This window comes from Thermobia domestica, chromosome 11 (genome assembly GCF_964235325.1).
Source record: "Thermobia domestica chromosome 11, izTheDome1.hap1.1, whole genome shotgun sequence".
In the NCBI taxonomy this organism is placed as follows: Eukaryota; Metazoa; Arthropoda; class Insecta; order Zygentoma; family Lepismatidae; genus Thermobia; species Thermobia domestica.
The window spans coordinates 5,420,024-5,440,778 of NC_137464.1; the positions used below are offsets into that span (position 1 = coordinate 5,420,024).

At 35.4% G+C, this 20,755-nt stretch overlaps 1 protein-coding gene across 5 annotated transcripts in view; it reads left to right on the top strand.

Moving 5' to 3' along the window:
- Ppn (proteoglycan-like sulfated glycoprotein papilin) overlaps positions 1 to 20,755 on the top strand; it is a 557,431-nt gene that overhangs the window by 393,425 nt on the left and 143,251 nt on the right. For all 5 annotated transcript variants that reach the window (XM_081729955.1, XM_081729958.1, XM_081729956.1 and 2 more), the window contains exons 6-7: positions 269 to 419; positions 20,600 to 20,723. In XM_081729955.1, the coding sequence (XP_081586081.1) occupies positions 269 to 419; positions 20,600 to 20,723 (275 nt within the window). The remainder of the gene's footprint in view (positions 1 to 268; positions 420 to 20,599; positions 20,724 to 20,755) is intronic.

Genomic DNA, 20,755 nt, shown 5'->3' on the forward strand with positions numbered 1-20,755 from the left:
ATAACCGGATGCCTCTATGACGTCAACCCCTAACCTAGAGAACCAGGATTTTCTGTTGGGATTTTCTCCCCTAATTTGAAATTACTACTACTCACTGTTAAAATCACAAAAAAGTACTACTAAAAGTTACAGGAACAGAAATCAGAATTTTTGTCAAAATTATAGATCACATGGACATGAATATCGGAAGAATTAAACTTGAAGAATATTGATCAATGGTATTCACCTTGTTATCTGTATGATTTATTGTCTCCCTGGTCTATTTCAGATGGATTCCTTATACCAAAGCTCCTAATAAATGCGAATTGAATTGTATGCCTCGCGGGGAGAGGTTCTACTACAGGCATAAAAGAAAAGTCATAGATGGCACACGATGCGAAGAAGAAAAACTTGATATTTGCGTCGATGGACAGTGTCTGGTAAGTTTCTGTTCTAGTTTTAAACTTCCAATTCATTTAGTTGTGATGCTCGGAGAAAGAGCTCTCATACTGTAAATATCCAGGGAAAAGACAAACCGAAATTTTAATTTGATCGCTTCATAAAGGTGATAACTACGAATCCTATAGTAATTTATTCAGAACAAAATTAAAACATAACTCTAACACTTTCGGAGCTGCTTCTCATGATCGTCATTAACAATTATGCGTTGGATAACTTGATGACATAAATTGACGCATCTAATATTTAATATTTAGCAATGACTCAATATTATATATGTCTCAATTGGAAAATGTCAAAGGTTTCGGTATGGTCTTGTATCTTCTTCAGTGACTTGGAAATTATTACTGCAAACTTACTTCAGACCTCTTGATTTAAAAATACTATTTTGCATTACAAATTAATACTGCAAACTTACCTCAAGTCTCTTGACGTAAAAATACTATTTTGCACTAGATATTACTACTGCAAACTTACTTCAGAAATTATTACTGCAAAAATACTATTTTACATTATCACCACTACTGCATAGATGAGGAATGTAGTTTTACATTTATAATTGCATGTTTCAAAATAATGCTTCCTTTTCCGTAAAGTTAACACAGCTTCTTGTAAGTAATTTCATTCAGTTGTTGTTAGTTGGTAAGTGTGAAACTACACTTTTTATCTCTCCAATACCAGTACAAAATGGTATTATGATGTAAGGAGACGTAAAGCAAGTTTGTAGTGAGAATTTCAAAGCCACTGAGGAAAACAAGAGGCTTTGCCGAAACCGTTTGAGAACTTCAATTTAAGACATGTTTAATGGTAAGTAATTACTGAACATTAAACGTTGTATAACTAATTCAAAATCATAACTAAAGAACAATTTATCGATAGCAAGTACTATTACGACCATCAGAATGAAAATGTATTTAAAATGTAGGTAGGTTGGTAGAGGAGAGGAATGTTCGTTTCTGCGAACCTTGTCTGAACAACAAACGATCCGGATTCAGTACCCGCGGGACAAACTTTGCACTAACACGTTTCATCTTCAAATCATCTGACAGGATTGCATTAATGGATTCATGCGAGATCCACAATTCTTGTGCCAACTCGTTTATGGTCAATCTTCGGTCTGATCTGATTAATTACTTCGCTTGCTCTACCATTTCTTCGTTTCTGAAAGCTGATGGTTTTCAACTGTGGTGCTCGTTTTCCAGTGATTCCTGTCAATCCTGAAATCTTGAAAATCACTCGTTAACGGCTATTTTCTTTAGCTTTGCCGTCAACTGTTTGTAAGGGTAACAAAGACTCTGCAGCAGATTTCTTCAATCTGTACATGGATTTGATATTCACTCTTTGCTCGAACTGCGACATTGGGCCAACAGATCATCACATACTCTTACCTGTAAATAAACAAAATAAGATAAACAAAAAATATGCAAATTATTTCAGAGCAATCAAGAATAATTAATTAAATTACAGTAAGAAATTCAGACGAATACGAGGGGCATCAAAAAAGTTACAACGAAATTCCGGGAACTTTTTACTGTTTCTCGCATTGACTGTGACTCAATTATTGAAACTAATCACATTTTTAGTCATTTTAGTAGACCTTTTCCTCCATAGTTAAGCAAACGTAAGCAGATGATTTATCTCCTCCCCCTGGTAATCATTTTTTTAAAAAAAATTCTCAGGATCTGTTATATTTCGTGACTTTCAGAGTCTGTTTTAACTCATTCCGAACTTTTGAATTGCCATACTCAGAAGTTGAAGAGAATAAGTAAACTACAATATTCCCTTTCTTTCTTCTTTGCTCAAATCCAGAACATTTAAACGTCCCGAAAAATATTTTCGGTACGCTGGGATGCAGATCTCAATTCCGTTACGGTCCCAGATTTTCCGGGACCAATGGCAACCATAAGTGGCGTACAATCCGGGACCTCCTTCAGCTGCTGTGGGGAGTCACAATTTCACAATGTTGCAAAGTTGCAGCTAATTATCAACTGCATTAGCCATTAGCATTGCTCTACCAATCCATCAGACAGTTACATCAGTGTTCGAAGTGGAAAAAAAGCAGAGGCGGTATGTTTAATTACGATTTTGACTCGACCTATCAGCTATTTAAATGTTGAAATACAGTTAGGGTATGGGTTGCCTAAAATTTTACATTTCTATTTACATAATGACTGAAAACCATTGGAGGGCTTCTCTGTAGTTCAGGAGCGGGAACATGGAGAGATTTTGATCCATTATGTCGTAAAGTCTCATTACTTTGTAGTGTAGAGAATTACACACGAAAATGCTCATAAACCGAGATTGTATATAACAATTTTCTGTGGGTAAACTCCCGAACTCCCCACTCAACTGTGAAGTATTCCAAACCCCCGAAAAGTCTGCCCTCACGACATACAACCCTTAAAGCCGCCCATGCTCAAAACACGTCATTTATATGTCTTAATGGAAGAGGACATATACATAAAAAAGAAACAATTCAATATGGTACATCAAAATATAAACTAGGTAACTTCTTTGAAGACAACTCATAAAAAAAAAGAAAAAGAAAAAGATAAAAAAAAATATCGGTGTTGTCAACTTAGAAATTATTTCTGCAGAAGAAATCTAATCTTTTTACGTGCAAAGGTATTCGTCAATTACAATGTATAAAAGTGGATTTATTAAAGGTATTTAGCATCTACTTTCCAGTGACGGTATATTTTAATTATTGAAAAACGAGAGACGGTATGCCTTCATCACTGAAAAACCAGAGGTGGTATGGCATACTGCCACATACCATCTCACTTCGACCACTGAGTTACATCGATTGTTACATTAATAAGTGATGCTAGTATCAACGTCTATTGACTTCAACTACCATAGGGAAAAAATCGATGTAAATATTTGATGGATTGGTAGATCTACTGTATGGTTCCTTATCTGCAATGTGACACATAGTGTAATTCGTGTCTCCACGAAAAAACCTGAAAGATGTACAATTACAGTAAAACCTGTGAACTTGGCCACCTCTCTAAGTTGGCCACCTGCTTATCTTGGCCTGGTTCATCTTGAACCTGCATTTTCCCATAAGACATTCGTTACTTATTACTCTGTAAGTTGGCCACCTGTCTATCTTGGAAGTTGGCCACATTGAAGCAATGTGTACTCTATGATGATAATGATAAATTTACCTGCGTATCTTGGCTACACAAAATACCGTTTTGTTATTTTTGTTAACTCTATCGTATTCCCATATGAGAGGCAGATGTTCTGTATTTGTGACTGGAGACAAAGAAGCATGGATTCGCACGATTTGTTCTTGGAGGTCAATGGCCGGAACACTACCATCAGAAAGGGTTGGTGAAAGTAGATGTGAATATGAAAAGCACGTACAAGAATTCAGGAAATGGTTGTACGTATTTGTTTACCCTGTCTGTTTTGTTAAATCCAGCAATATACATTATTTAAAAGTAACTGTTGTGCTATTGCTTATTAAAATTTTACAACAAATTATACTAGAAATCTTATTCTAAAAATACATCAATCACACTTATTTTCTGTAAGTTGGCCACTTTTCAATTGAACCGATGGTGGCCAACATAGACAGGTTTCATTGTGTATATATATTTTTCGCTTTATTTTAACCTGCAGGATAGCCCTCTGTTGTCCGTGGGCGCCATTTTTAGAACACCGAATGTTATTAAAATAATGTTTAATTACACAGGCTAAACCGACACAAAATTTGCGTTTTATCCAGGTTTGCGTTTGATCACTGTGTTTTTCGCATAAATATGGTCGTAATAAGGAACATTTAAAATTTATTACCACTAATATCACTTATATGTAGTTATATAGGTCTATATAAGAACTAATTACCATGTATTCACCCACGTAAAAGACAAACAATCTCATAACAAAAGAGAAAAACAAAATATTTGTATTGTTTAAGGATATTCGTATTCGTTGAGTATGTACACCCATGTCCAAAATTATTGTCGCATGTGTCTAAATATATATTGTTGTAGGAATATAATTTGATAACGATTTCGTCCGGTATTTCTTATAATGTTAGCATGTGTATAATCAGCAAAGACATGTATGTGGAAAATTCCATGTCGAAAGAGCAGCAAATAAGAACAATAAAACGAAAATAAAATAAAACTTTCTTGTCCATTTAGCAACATTTTGTTTTACTCATTCTAATTTTCGTATTTATAATTCTTTTCCTATGAAATTTATCGCAAATATACATTTCCCCATTATACACATAGTATCAGTATTAAAAGTATCCTGCAAAATCATTATCAAATTATATTGTTACAAGAAGACAATTATAGATATGCGACAATCATTTTGGACTTGAGTGTATATTACCACAAGCGAATCGCTATTTAATATAGTTTACAAGAAGTATATCGATAATATTTAAAATGTTATGTCAAAAGTATTTGATTACTACGAGTAAAGCATCCTATAGGTGGTCCTCCAGCTTGGGGGTTTGGGTAAGGCTAACACCCTCATCCTGTAAAAAAAAGGTACTTGTTCAGAAACATTCACAAAAGCCTCGGACAAGGACTGATAACTTGGCACGACATCAGCAAAAGAAAATGGACATGAGATTTGGAACATGGAATATTAGAAGTCTTTATAGGACAGGCGCGTTAAAATCTGTAACGAGTGAGTTAGAGAAATACAGGATGGACTTAGTAGGAGTTCAGGAAGTTAGATGGGAAGGAAATGGATCTGAGAATTCCGGAAATTTTACGTTCTTTTACGGGGAAGGAAATAAAAATCACCAGTTAGGAACAGGGTTTTTCGTTCACAAACGAATATTACCAGCAATTAAACGGGTTGAATTTGTTACTGACAGACTTTCTTTTATTACTCTTAAGGGGCGGTGGTGTGATATTATTGTTTTAAATGTACATGCTCCAACTGAAGATAAGGGTGACGATATAAAAGATAGTTTTTACGAAGAAGTGGAACGGATATTTGACCAACTCCCGCGATACCATATGAAGATTCTATTAGGGGATTTCAATGCGAAGGTAGGACGAGAGGATATTTTCAAACCGATTATAGGGAACGAAAGTTTGCATAAGGAAAGTAATGACAACGGTGTTAGACTCGTGAACTTTGCAACATCCAAAAACCTAATCGTGAAGAGTACAAAATTCCCACATCGCGACGTTCATAAATACACTTGGACATCACCAGACGGAAAAACACATAATCAAATTGATCACGTTTTAGTAGATAGAAGAAGACAATCTAGCATAATTGACGTCCGGTCGTTTAGAGGGGCTGATTGCGACACTGATCACTACCTGGTAGTAGCGATAATACGGGAGAGATTATCGTTGAATAAAGGTAATATTCAATGTCCGAAAACGGAGAGATTTAATTTAAAGAAATTAGAAGAGAGCCAGGTAAGAGAGGAATACCAGATTGAAGTTTCGAATAGATTCGCGGTTTTAGAAGACTCGGAGTGCACTAGTGTTGAGGATACTTGGGTTGAAATTAGAGATAGCATTAAAAGTTCAGCAATAGAAAAATTGGGACACGCGGAAATACGTAGGAACAAACCATGGTTCGACCAAGAATGCATTAAACTAGCAGAGAAGAGAAAACAGGCAAAATTACGGTGGCTACAAAATCCGAATGAAACAACTACACAAAATTTCGCAGATATCAGGCGGGAAACTTCCAAAACTTTTAGAACAAAGAAACGGGATTTTTTGAAAGCTAAAATTAAGGAACTTGAAGATAATAGTAAAAATAAAAATATTCGGGACATGTATAAAGGGATCAGCGAATTTAAGAAAGGCTATCAACCTCGTGCTTATATATTAAAGAAATCTGACGGAACAGTTCTCACCGATACGGATAGCCTCTTAAATAGATGGAAAGATTTCTTTGACGATTTGCTGAACACGCAGCCAAAAACTAATGTGCGTGGAGAAAAGGAGATACACACCGCAGAACCGTATATTCCAGAACCCAATCGAATAGAAGTAGAAGCCGCTATAAAGAAATTGAAGAAACACAAATCTCCGGGTGTAGATGAAATTCCGGCTGAGTTAATTTTAGCTGGCGGCGAAAAATTGTGGAACAAGATACACAAACTCATTCTCCTTATCTGGAACAAGGAAGAATTGCCACAAGAGTGGAAAGAATCAATCATTGTTCCAATTCACAAGAAAGGCGACAAAACTGACTGTAATAATTATCGAGGCATTTCTCTTCTGTCAACATCCTATAAAATCCTTTCAAATATTCTGTTAGCAAGATTGACCCCATACGCAGATGAAATTATTGGAAATTATCAGTGCGGATTTAGACGAAATCGATCAACTATCGACCAAATATTTACCATTCGCCAAATACTCGAAAAGAAGTGGGAATACAATACCCCGGTACATCAACTATTTATTGATTTTAGAAAGGCTTACGACTCGGTTAGGAGAGAAACATTATACAACGTTCTTACAGAACTTGGAATACCGAGAAAGCTAATTAGATTAATTAAGATATGTTTAAGTGAATCCCAAAGTAAAGTCCGGGTAGGAAAATTTTTGTCCACGAGTTTCCACGTCGAAAATGGCCTGAAACAAGGAGATGCGTTGTCGCCATTATTATTTAACTTTGTGCTGGAATACGCCATAAGGAAAATCAAAGATAGCAACCAGGGCCTAGAGTTGAACGGCATTCACCAGGTTATGGCATATGCTGATGATGTAAATTTAATAGGGGATGATAGGAGAACAGTAGAAATAAATGCAGAGATCTTATTAAACGCTTGCAGGGACATGGGTTTAGAAGTAAATGCAGAGAAAACTAAATACATGGAAGTGCGTCGGGACCGTAATACGGCTAATTGTGGAGGCGTTAAGATATTAAATAATGCTTTTGATAAAGTGGATACTTTCAAATATTTAGGATCAATATTAACAGACGAAAATCATATTCACGAAGAAATTAAATGTCGACTAAAAGCAGGGAATTCGTGTTACTATTCGGTTCAAAATCTCTTGTCGTCGCGAATTCTGTCGAGGAATTTGAAGCTTAAAATATATAAAACGATAATCATGCCTGTTGTTCTATATGGTTGTGAAACATGGTCGCTTACTCTGAGGGAAGAACATAGACTGAAAGTATTTGAGAACAGGATCCTGAGAAGAATATTTGGACCCAAGAGGAACGAGAATGGGGAATGGCGGAAGCTTCATAACGAGGAACTACATAGTTTATACGGTTTACCCAACATTGTTAGGGTCGTCAAGTCTAGGAGGCTTAGGTGGGCAGGTCATGTAGCTAGAATGGAAGAAAGTAGAAACGCTTTCAAAGTCTTGACTGGTAGACCCACAGGAAAACGACCATTAGGAAGACCTAGGCGCAGATGGGAGGACAATATTAAGATGGATCTCGCAGAGATAGGAATACAAAGTAGAAACTGGATGCAATTAGCTAAGGATAGAAGTCAGTGGAGAGCTTTTGTGAACGCGGCACTGAACCTCCGGGTTCCATAGGCCATAGAGTTAGTTAGTTAGTTAGTTAGTTAAAGCATCCTATAGGATTGATAAATATTTGAAAGACGAATTCTAACTGCATATAGTGTAGCAGGTTCAAATTGATTTATTTAAAAAAAAATATTCTGTGATCTTTTTTATGCACAACTCACAAATACTATGTGCAAGGGCTATAACCACAAAGTACCTAAAATAAAACGAAAATAAAAGAACAATTTTAAGCATGAGAAACATAGCACTTAAATTAATGAAAATGTGCTAGGTGCACGCATATTGGATAAAAGTTTTTATTTTTTATTTTTAATAAGTTTATTTAGATAGCATGCACTATTCCTCAAATTTTCCTCATATTTAATTGTCACTGTGATTGGATACTGTTGGACTTACTGTAATCGATTCTACTGACGTTTTTGCGATGTTTCTAAGACTTTATAGCATGTAACAGTAACATAGTGGTTCTGTGTACGTTCAGATTAATGTAGAATAGACGATGCAGCTATCCCCATACTGTAACTCCTATCGGCTTATCTACCCTATGGTATGTAATACTTATATTGCAGGTAATCTGAATATATTTCCCAACTTATATTAACTTTTGGAGAGCTAAGTAGAATATATCTTGTACCAAAACCGTACTTTTCAATATTACTTATAGTATAGCTAAATATTTATCTTATTTGACATTATGCTGACGATATCTTAATTTGGGCTGTTGGATATTTTAAACGTTGATTTTAAATTTTTGACAAAGACAATCGAAAGATCCAATTCAAACTCATGACTAATAGTTTATTTACAAAAGCAGTTTTACTTCCTCTTGGTGCACAAAGTCTACTCCAGTTGTCGCTCTTTTCTTTGTAATTATTTATCGTAGGTATTTCTTAGTACAAATTGTCAATATTGTCTCATACCTTGGTATACTCTACGTTGGAAGTAGTGGACAATCTGTGTACATTTATTGGACAATGAAATCAATATGTCCCGAATAAGATAACTTTATTTCTGCGGATTCGATTGAAAAATCCAAGCTTCAATCAGAATATGTTACTTCGTTCGTCAACTTTTCGTGAAGATCATGAGGATATAATTCCCTTACTAAATGTAGAAATAGTTCACATAGTCTTCTTCTTGTTCACCTTAACCATAAGTTGGTGGTCAAAATGGAAATTTTAAAAGTTTTCTCTCCCTTGGGAGAGCTGTTTCATACTTTGATAAGGTCTCTTCTTCGTAACTGAATCTAGATATTCTATCCTTGGTCTTCCTCGTCCTGGTTTTCCTTCTGGATTTTTCTCTATCAACACGGTGATCCAATCGGAGTGCCGCATAAGATGGCCAAGTATGCTGTTTTTTTTCTTTTTCCTATTATCTTCATGATCTGTCGTCTTTCATTAGCTTCCTTTAGTACGTCTTCATTCTTTCTCCTTTCGGTCCATAATATGAGAAACGTTTTGCACTAACACCACATTTCAAAAATGAAATGAAATCTTTAAGTTTTACGTCACATGGTTATGCCGGTTAGGCTAAAGCAGACGGTGATGATAAGCAATGAATGAAATGGTGGAATGAAGAAAGTGGGAGGAAACGGGAGAACCCCGAGAAAACCCACGCACACGGTGTTTGTCCACCACAAAGTTCACTTGGCAGGGGCTGGGATAGAACTAAGGACCCCAAGAACCTGAGATGAACGCTCTACCGCTGAGCCACCACGGCTCCACCACATTTCAAATGCTTACAGCTTGGATATTCCAGCTTTTCTCAATGTCCACGTCTCTGATCCGTAAAGCGCCACGCTCCATACCAAAAACTTCATGAATCGTTTACGAACGTCCAACGACACACATTTCTTGTAAGCATCTAATAGAGCGGCCATGATCTATCTGCAATAAAAGGAAGACAAATGGAGTAATTAGGATCGAAGTTTCATAGCATAACCACAATAGCATAACAATAAAATAAACGAGGACAGAGATCAATATTAACAATGTAAGAGAAGTTATAGCTACATTGCGGATAATTTCTGACTTACCCTCGTACATTTATAAATTGAAAATATCGGGTTCATTTTGTATCCCACTGGCACGGTGAGTGCTAAATAGTTTAGCTCTCCAGGAGTTATTTCTTTTTCAAGCCCTTTAACCTCTGCAACGTAAGTGAAACATTTATGCTGCATGATCTGTATTGTGAATATTCATAACTTTGTTCAGGCCCGCAACCCGCAACCTAAACTTTGCGTGGCTCCTCCAGACCTTAACACAAAATGTTATTATTAATACAAAAAACACAATTTAGCCATTTGTAAGAGAATTTTTAATGACTTGGCCCCCCTTAACATGTTCATGGCCCCCCAAACCTCTGTGGCTGGTTGCGGGCCTGACTTTATTGTACAATACGAAGCAAAAAACCTGCAACATGAAAGTTTAAGTTCATTGTGAAACTACGCCTAACAACATAGGCAACCAACCTAACGTCTTTGTGGCACTGATCACGCCAGGATAACCTTCGGCTTTGTCCCCCTGCACACTTCGTTTGGAGCAAGAAATGCATAGACCACGTGACTACAAACCACAAATTTCTCACAAGATGGTGTAATAGATTGAGGTTCTTCTCATTTCTTTTCTCATTTTACATCCTCAGTTTTAAAGAGAGAGAAAGAGAAAAAGGTCAACGGGATGAAAACTAAATAATGAGGAAAATGCGAAATATAAAGGAAAAGAAAACGTGCGCATATATTGACAAATGACACATGTACTTCAAAGGAGACCACTACAAATTTTGTTATGAACCATATATAATAACTGTGAGAATCAGCAAACCACATATACATAATTACACACAGTAAGTGTTATATAACACATATTTATTTAGACAAATAAAAATGCTAGCAGAAAGCTGAAAATTTCTTTAAAATCTCAACCATAACTGAAAGAAGAGATTACTTCTGTATTGTTTTTCTTCGTAGCATCCATCTACATGGAGAAATGAGAAAGAGAGAACATCTTAAGAGATTCGCACGTATACAACATCGGAAACTGCTAAATGGAAAAAATTACAGTATTTGGATGGGATTCGAACGCGGAACCATAGCATTAGAAATCCCACACTCTACCGATGTAGCTAGTCTGACACTAGTTCCCTATTCCTCCATCATTGCCTATGAAAGATGGAATAGAGTCTGCAGAAAACTACGTCTAACATGTCCATGACAGACCGCCTATAACCTGTGTCTAATTGGTACTTTAACAAGCTAGCTATACACGTGCATAGAAAAGTAAAAGCAAATGAGTAGTTAGTACAGATCACTTTGTCTGTCTCACACTATCTCTGACTATAGAAATCGAGGAAGAAGAAAAAAGTATAGATGTGAGAACACAGGAAGAACAAGCACAAATAAAAGTTGCAGGAAACTGAATATCAAGGAGAGAGAGAGAGAGAGAGAGAGAGAGAGAGAGAGAGAGATAGACATAGAGACAGAGAGAAAAATAGAGGGAACGGAGCAAATGATTTAATATACATCCGAAAAGAAGGTTCATAACTGTGCTATACATTTAATGTATTGAATACTCTGTTTCTTCTAAATTGCTTGCTAGTTGACAAATATTAATTTGTAAAAACGTAGCAAATGTCCGCGTTGTCTTGTTTTCTTACTGTTTCAGTAATAGTGAAAAATGTGGTTTATGCAAAATAATAAATTACTACTTTTCCCACAACAACCATGTAGTTGTTGTTGATGATTTTGAGTTTAACGTCCGTTCAGCAGCGACGCTATATGAGACGTGGACCTACTTATTAACGTGGAATCCGAACCATATGAGCTGTTGCCGGGAATCGAAGCAACCATGTAGTGTTGCTAAGAAATTTTGAAGCAAAAGAAAAAACTGATCAGTAAAATACATAAAACGATAGTCGTGCAAACTATTACTTAAAGAGAATTTATTGTAAAATCAATACATCCATGTGGCGGTATATAGTCGTAAAGTGATTAGAAAACTTAATATTAAACTGTCGATCACATCGTTTTACTTATTTGAATTCAATGTCGAATAGGTTCGGTTTTAGCTCTAAATTTCAGCGTTCTCACTTCGATTCTTAACTTGTTGGAAATATGCACTAATCGAAATTATAAACGTATACGGAATTTAACTAGCTAAAAAAAAAGACAATAACATAAAAATCCGGGTTAGAGTACAGTATTACAATAAACATGTGTATTTTGTTTAGGGTTTGCCAGTCATAGCTTATAGGAATTATAGAAAAAAAACGTTCGTTGTGAAAGCACAAGAAAAAAAGAAAACAAACAGAGAATAGAAACAAGCCTCCGGAGGGTTTGAACACGAGAAGGCGGAGGTAGTAGACTACTCTACTAAACCGCTCGGCTATATCTTAATTCTCTAGTACGTTTTGATAAATATTGTCTAGAGTATTTGCACTTTACTTGTTTCTGTTTTGTTGTTTGTCATATAATGTATACGAGTGGCGAATAATAGAATAGAACTGTTTTAGACGAGTATGAACAAATTCCCCGGATAAGTAGTAATCTTATATGTATCTAAATTGCACAAATAAATCAGATTAAATCTGTAAAGTGCTTCGGGGGTTTTGATGGAAGTAAACTGTTGCTTAGTTACGAGTTTGTGTTTATGCTCACCACTCGATGGAAGTTATGTTCTTGAAAGATAGTAACTGCTACTATATTCTAATGTACTGGATTTTAAAACATTGGAAAATATTTTGTTACTAACAGTGAGTGAGTATTTTTGCGTGCAAACGCCAGTCTATCGACTTTGTGATCTTCTGTCAATCTGTCCTTAACATCAGCCCGGAAGGATCTTAAGTCTGCGGCCCGAAGTCGCCGTCGGACTGTAGTTACATCACCTGGAAAGGCGGTAGACTGCTGCAGTTGTCGGGCACATGAAAGGCTGTCGACAGCATTGATCAACTAATCGTTGGTCTTGTGTCGTTGAGGACACTCGTGGCCGATGAAATCTTTGAGTTTTACGTCCCACGGTTATGCCGGTTAGGCTAAAGGAGACGGTGATGATGAGAGATGAGTGAAATGGTGGAATGAAGAAAGTGGGAGGAAACGGGAGAACCCCGAGAAAACCCACGAGCACGGTGTTTGTTCCAGATTTTCGAGTTAGACTTCCAGTTTCCTCATATTTTTTCCACCACCTGAACGCTGTTGCACGATGCACGCCTAGTCGAGCGCCTGCTTCAGGAACACTCAATCCCGCATGTTCAATAAGAGCGATAACACTCTCACGTACAGAATGATCATATTGCGCCATTCTTACACACCAAAGTAAAAGTGCTAGAACATCTTTGAATATAGGATAATGCACAATATTGCTATACATGACGTCGTATTATGAAAGGCATGCGTAGAAAAAGCAGATGTGCCTGTAATCAACTGTTGTTGCACGCAAAAATACTCACTCACTGTTAGTAACAAAATATTTTCCAATGTTTTAAAATCCAGTACATTAGAATATAGTAGCAGTTACTATCTTTCAAGAACATAACTTCCATCGAGTGGTGAGCATAAACACAAACTCGTAACTAAGCAACAGTTTACTTCCATCAAAACCCCCGAAGCACTTTACAGATTTAATCTGATTTATTTGTGCAATTTAGATACATATAAGATTACTACTTATCCGGGAAATTTGTTCATACTCGTCTAAAACAGTTCTATTCTATTATTCGCCACTCGTATACATTATATGACAAACAACAAAACAGAAACAAGTAAAGTGCAAATACTCTAGACAATATTTATCAAAACGTACTAGAGAATTAAGATATAGCCGAGCGGTTTAGTAGAGTAGTCTACTACCTCCGCCTTCTCGTGTTCAAACCCTCCGGAGGCTTGTTTCTATTCTCTGTTTGTTTTCTTTTTTTCTTGTGCTTTCACAACGAACGTTTTTTTTCTATAATTCCTATAAGCTATGACTGGCAAACCCTAAACAAAATACACATGTTTATTGTAATACTGTACTCTAACCCGGATTTTTATGTTATTGTCTTTTTTTTTAGCTAGTTAAATTCCGTATACGTTTATAATTTCGATTAGTGCATATTTCCAACAAGTTAAGAATCGAAGTGAGAACGCTGAAATTTAGAGCTAAAACCGAACCTATTCGACATTGAATTCAAATAAGTAAAACGATGTGATCGACAGTTTAATATTAAGTTTTCTAATCACTTTACGACTATATACCGCCACATGGATGTATTGATTTTACAATAAATTCTCTTTAAGTAATAGTTTGCACGACTATCGTTTTATGTATTTTACTGATCAGTTTTTTCTTTTGCTTCAAAATTTCTTAGCAACACTACATGGTTGCTTCGATTCCCGGCAACAGCTCATATGGTTCGGATTCCACGTTAATAAGTAGGTCCACGTCTCATATAGCGTCGCTGCTGAACGGACGTTAAACTCAAAATCATCAACAACAACTACATGGTTGTTGTGGGAAAAGTAGTAATTTATTATTTTGCATAAACCACATTTTTCACTATTACTGAAACAGTAAGAAAACAAGACAACGCGGACATTTGCTACGTTTTTACAAATTAATATTTGTCAACTAGCAAGCAATTTAGAAGAAACAGAGTATTCAATACATTAAATGTATAGCACAGTTATGAACCTTCTTTTCGGATGTATATTAAATCATTTGCTCCGTTCCCTCTATTTTTCTCTCTGTCTCTATGTCTATCTCTCTCTCTCTCTCTCTCTCTCTCTCTCTCTCTCTCTCCTTGATATTCAGTTTCCTGCAACTTTTATTTTTGCTTGTTCTTCCTGTGCTCTCACCTCTATACTTTTTTCTTCTTCCTCGATTTCTATAGTCAGAGATAGTGTGAGACAGACAAAGTGATCTGTACTAACTACTCATTTGCTTTTACTTTTCTATGCACGTGTATAGCTAGCTTGTTAAAGTACCAATTAGACACAGGTTATAGGCGGTCTCTCATGGACATGTTAGACGTAGTTTTCTGCAGACTCTATTCCATCTTTCATAGGTAATGATGGAGGAATAGGGAACTAGTGTCAGACTAGCTACATCGGTAGAGTGTGGGATTTTTAATGCTATGGTTCCGCGTTCGAATCCCATCCAAATACTGTAATTTTTTCCATTTAGCAGTTTCCGATGTTGTATACGTGCGAATCTCTTAAGATGTTCTCTCTTTCTCATTTCTCCATGTAGATGGATGCTACGAAGAAAAACAATACAGAAGTAATCTCTTCTTTCAGTTATGGTTGAGATTTTAAAGAAATTTTCAGCTTTCTGCTAGCATTTTTATTTGTCTAAATAAATATGTGTTATATAACACTTACTGTGTGTAATTATGTATATGTGGTTTGCTGATACTCACAGTTATTATATATGGTTCATAACAAAATTTGTAGTGGTCTCCTTTGAAGTACATGTGTCATTTGTCAATATATGCGCACGTTTTCTTTTCCTTTATATTTCGCATTTTCCTCATTATTTAGTTTTCATCCCGTTGACCTTTTTCTCTTTCTCTCTCTTTAAAACTGAGGATGTAAAATGAGAAAAGAAATGAGAAGAACCTCAATCTATTACACCATCTTGTGAGAAATTTGTGGTTTGTAGTCACGTGGTCTATGCATTTCTTGCTCCAAACGAAGTGTGCAGGGGGACAAAGCCGAAGGTTATCCTGGCGTGATCAGTGCCACAAAGACGTTAGGTTGGTTGCCTATGTTGTTAGGCGTAGTTTCACAATGAACTTAAACTTTCATGTTGCAGGTTTTTTGCTTCGTATTGTACATAAAATATATTTTTATTATCATTAAACATCAAAGATTGGCTTCATTAATACATTCGCATACATTTGGACATTTTATTCATTTCCTTTTATGCAGTATTGTAGCTGGTTATTATTTCTAGAAATAACCTAAATTGATTTCATTATATTTTCTTTTATAATGTGGCACATATTTTTCAATTAAAAAAAAGCAAATTTTACACCCTTAAAACGATAATTCTTACATATATTTTTATACTTTAAAGCGCCCACTTGTGATCTATGTGGTAAGTAAAATTTAATAATAATAATAATAATAATAATAATAATAATAATAATAATAATAATAATAATGATAATGATAATGATAATAATTCCACACAATTAGATATTTTTCCCTTCAAAATTACTTTTTAATGCGTTATTCTAGACAGTTTAAAAAATCGTGAAGTTAACAGGGCCAGCCCCAGGTAATTTACGCCCCATGCAGTGACATCATTTACCAGAAAGAATAAATCTTAAAAGCCACAATTTTAAGTATGTTAACCAATCATGAAGAATGAAGGGGAAGGAAAGGGTATTCGCAGTCAGAAAGACCTAAATATTACAAATACAATCTCATTGTGTTTTTCTTTAAATAATAATCTATTATGTAAGTGAAAGATAACGCAAACACACCTGCAAAGGAAAGATGGTAATGCTTTTTTGTAGAATTCAATATCAAGCTTTAATCGTAATATATCAGTTTGCAATTCCAGTGCAACTAGCTCTTTTATCTTTATTTCTTTATTTTCCTTCTATATCTGTTATTTATTTTTTTTAAAAAAGACCTTTATTCTACCTTTAATGATTAGGAACTTGTTTGTGACAATGATAAGACTAGTTTTCATATCGAAACGTGATAATTAACTAAATGGAACAGGTGTTAGCTACTGTTCGACAATTGAGTTCTTGTATTTGACAACAATCAAGTAATTCATGCTGGGATTTGTTTGACGATTTGCTTTAGCACTGTCCATATGATCTTAAACTAATGCAATATAAACATAATTTATGAATGTAGCATTCAAATAGAAGATCAGCGAAGTTGTTTCCAACAACAAATATTTATTTTACATGATATAGTTATGACAGATTTTGTCGCCCCGTGCAAATGCAAGTGTTGCACTTACGGTAGAGCCGGCCCTGGAAGTTAAACATACTCGTTGTTGTACCGAACCTTCGGCCTGCTGTACACTAAATGCTAAAATTATGCTTAATTAAGAGCTCTAATTATTTATAAATATTTTTTTAAACGTTTGTCCACCAATTAACTTGCTGTCACATGAATATTAATGCCCAAATCCATATATGCTTATAGCTCTTGTGTTAATAATGGTCAAAAAAGCATGTTCATGTTCCACATCATCACTATCCACTTGCAAATAATTAAATTGAAACAATACAGTTTAAATTGCAATTAAATCGTCTCAATATACGAATATTATTTAAATTGCAATTAAATTGTCACAATATACGAATATTAATTAAATTGCAATTAAATCGTCACAATATACGAATATTATTTAAATTGCAATTAAATCGTCACTATATACGAATATTATTAAAATTGCAATTAAATCGTCACTATATACGAGTATCACTGTAGAAATACACAAATATTAATGTTCAAATCTAAATATGGTTAAGGCCCTTGTCTTATTTAGAAATATTAAAATCGAAATAATCCAGTTTGTAAGTTGCAATTAAATTATCACAAATGTTTTAAATCTGCAAATTCTTTACAGTTAGCGACATCTATTAGCCAGATTGTTTACTATTAGGAAATACCGTTGACGCACGGATATGTTTATGTGTTATAAATTATATTCGCTTCAGCAAGCAGATTACTTTAACTTTCAATAATACGTTCTTTATAATTGGAACATGAATGAAGCTAATTACATTATTAAAACAACTAAGACAATTTTCTAAGTCATTTAACATATATTCAGACTTCAGTATTTATATGGCTGTAAATTTTTAGTTGTTAATACATTAAGTGATAACAAATATATATACAGTATGGCGCTAAGTTCGTTGTACAAAAGCAGAAGAGCGATTCTTGACAGTAAAACAAACAAAAAAGTTTCAATAAACATAGGGCAAAAACCTCATAATTTACGTGTTATAGGGTGCCGAAAACATGAAAAAATGAATTTTAAAGGTTCATAGCTCCAAAACTATGGGACCTAGTATGGTCGGGTCGAGACTTCACTTAGGAACTAGTATGTGCTCTATCCAAAAATACATGTTTTAGAATCCTAAGGTACTCACGCAACAATTTTTATGGAGGTAGTTGGAGAGTACTTTATATCATAGGCCCGTAGTCAAACTCTCTCTATAAAAATTGTTGTGGAAGCACCTCAGGATTCTGAAACACGCATTTATGGATAGGGCACATACTAGTTCCTAAGTGAAGTTTTGACCCGACTACGGTTGGTCCCATAGTTTTGGAGCTATGAACCTTTAAAATTCATTTTCCCTGTTTTTGGCAGCCTATAACACGTAAACAATGGGCTTTTCGTCCTATGTTTATTGGAACTTTTTTGTTTGTTTTACTCTCAGGAATCACTCCTCTGCTTTTGTACAACGAATTTAGCGCCATACTGTATATATATATATATATATATATATATATATATATATATATATATATATATATATATATATATATATATATATATATATATATATATTGTAAAAGTTTGTCCCATATAGGTTATAGATAGAGCGTTAATAAAAGAGCGTCCGGAATCGACTCCCACTACCGTTTTTTATTATAAAATTTCCACTATAAAAAGTATTTCACAAAATAGTATACAAATAATCTCTCTAAGTTTGCAAGGTTAGTTACAGGTAGTCTTTGACCGTAAGGTCGCAGACAGGATCTCTACGGAGCCCTGTAGCAGAGTGAAGTTAGGGACCCAATGCTCCGTGGCAAGCAGAGGGATGGTTAAATGGCCAACAGAGCTCCGTAGCAGGCTAAGCGGCTGAGGTTAGGATTCCCAGACAGAGTCCCGTAGCAGGCTAAGCCAAGAGATATGATAGGCGTAGTCCCGTAGCAGACTAGAGGCCTTGGGTTAGGTTACTCCTAATGTTCCGTGGCAAACAGTAAAAGGAACACCAGAAAACTGGTACCTAGTTGCTGTCGTCCCCCAAATTTATAGGGGTCCTCGGGTGGCGGTGGCGCTGCTGCTCCGATGTCATCGTCTGCTCCGTGGGAGGAGCCAGAAGTCCGTCGTCTGCAGGTGATAGTGGATCCATCTGGTGTGTAGAATCCTCTTGCTAAACCATGTGATGGTGTTTGTAAACACTGGCGTGTAGAATTGTGTATACACAACACCACGTGGGACATTACAAGATATATACATATATAACTGTAAAGCGATATGCTGATGAACAATAAATTACCTTTTTTGCACAGTAGTTTAATAGATCTGTGAAATATTCATCTAAACAGACTGATGAAAAACAAGGAAAACTTCAGAAACGAACGACCCGCATATTTAATTGCTAACCGTCCCCATTGTCTAGTTGTTAGCGCGTGGTTCATTAGGGGTCCCAGTTTCGATTCGCAGTGGAGATCATTAAACACATTAAAGTGGTTCGGGTTCCACTTTAAAGTGTAGATCTACGTTTCACACAACCTCGGTGCTGAAAAAGGGATCTAAACTTCAACAAGCTAGCATGCAAGTAACTGCTGCCTGCTTTAATCCTCAAATATTAAATCCAACAAAAATATTCTAATAACAAGGACATTGTCAATTTTTTCCTAGGAAGGTAGAAATAAATTTAGTAAGTACTGTAATTTGATATTCTTCGAAACAAACTAGGTTATTTACGCATTACCATTAAATTTTGCAAGAAATGAACATCAAAAATGAGGGCATGTCATCGAAAATGATATAGTATTCACACTGCGGTCACAAATTCCCTTTCAGAGTCTGAAAATGAAGTTTTGAATTAACTATGTTAATTTTGTGTAAGTTCTACTGAGTCAAAGCTTAAAAGGCCCAATAGAAACATTATATTCTTGTAACGTTTCGGCAGTCTAAAGGCGCCTTCCTCACCTTGCTTTCCAATTGTTATCTCGTAAATTATGGTGATGAAACAAACGTAATAAAATCTTCAGTGTAACTTTCGAGTATTGGCTGATGTTTCAGTTTAAGTGTTTAACGTACCATAAGCATGGTCACTAATTTTAAAAAAAGGTAAAATAAATTAAATAAATTAAATAAATAAATAAATAAATAAATAAATAAAGTGAGAGGCTCAGGAGAACACTATAAAGAAAGAAAGAGCTTGTGCCATCTCGAAGCGTCACAAGGATTTTTATCTATTCTACTTGTAAGTTTCAACTCAATAGAAGTTACATGGAAGATGGAAACAAGGCAGGGCTTATACGAGTATTTGTTAATTTTATGCTATCTAACAGTGAATCATATTATGCTGTAGCCAGATGATAATTTCATATTATTACTTATACTTTTTCCTATGTGATTTTCTTACCCCTCAGACTACAAACGGGGGAGGGGAGGGGAGTACTTGTGCCCACCACAGTATATTTTTCGTAATTACTATTCTAATCGCTTCTTTAAAACTGTAAAGAAATATGTTATTGCTCAACGTGTCTAACTAAAGCATATATGTTACGGTGGTTCAAATTGAACGTTAGTTTGTCTCATAAAATTTGCTATTTTAAGTTGGTGGGCACAAAGTACTCCCCTCCTCGCCCTTTGCAGTCCGCGTTACAAAAAGTACCTAGGTAGTGCAAGGGTTAATTATTCTGACTTCCTAATAGCAATGACTTCCTTTAAATGTTTTTATTCCTTTAACAGCCAGTTGGATGTGACATGATGCTTGGGTCAGATGCCAAAGAAGATCAGTGTAGGGAGTGTGGAGGAGATGGGACCGGTTGTAATACAGTCCGAGGGCTCTTAGATTTGAATGATCTTCAAGTAGGTAAGGAAATAAATAAATAAATTCATTTCGAA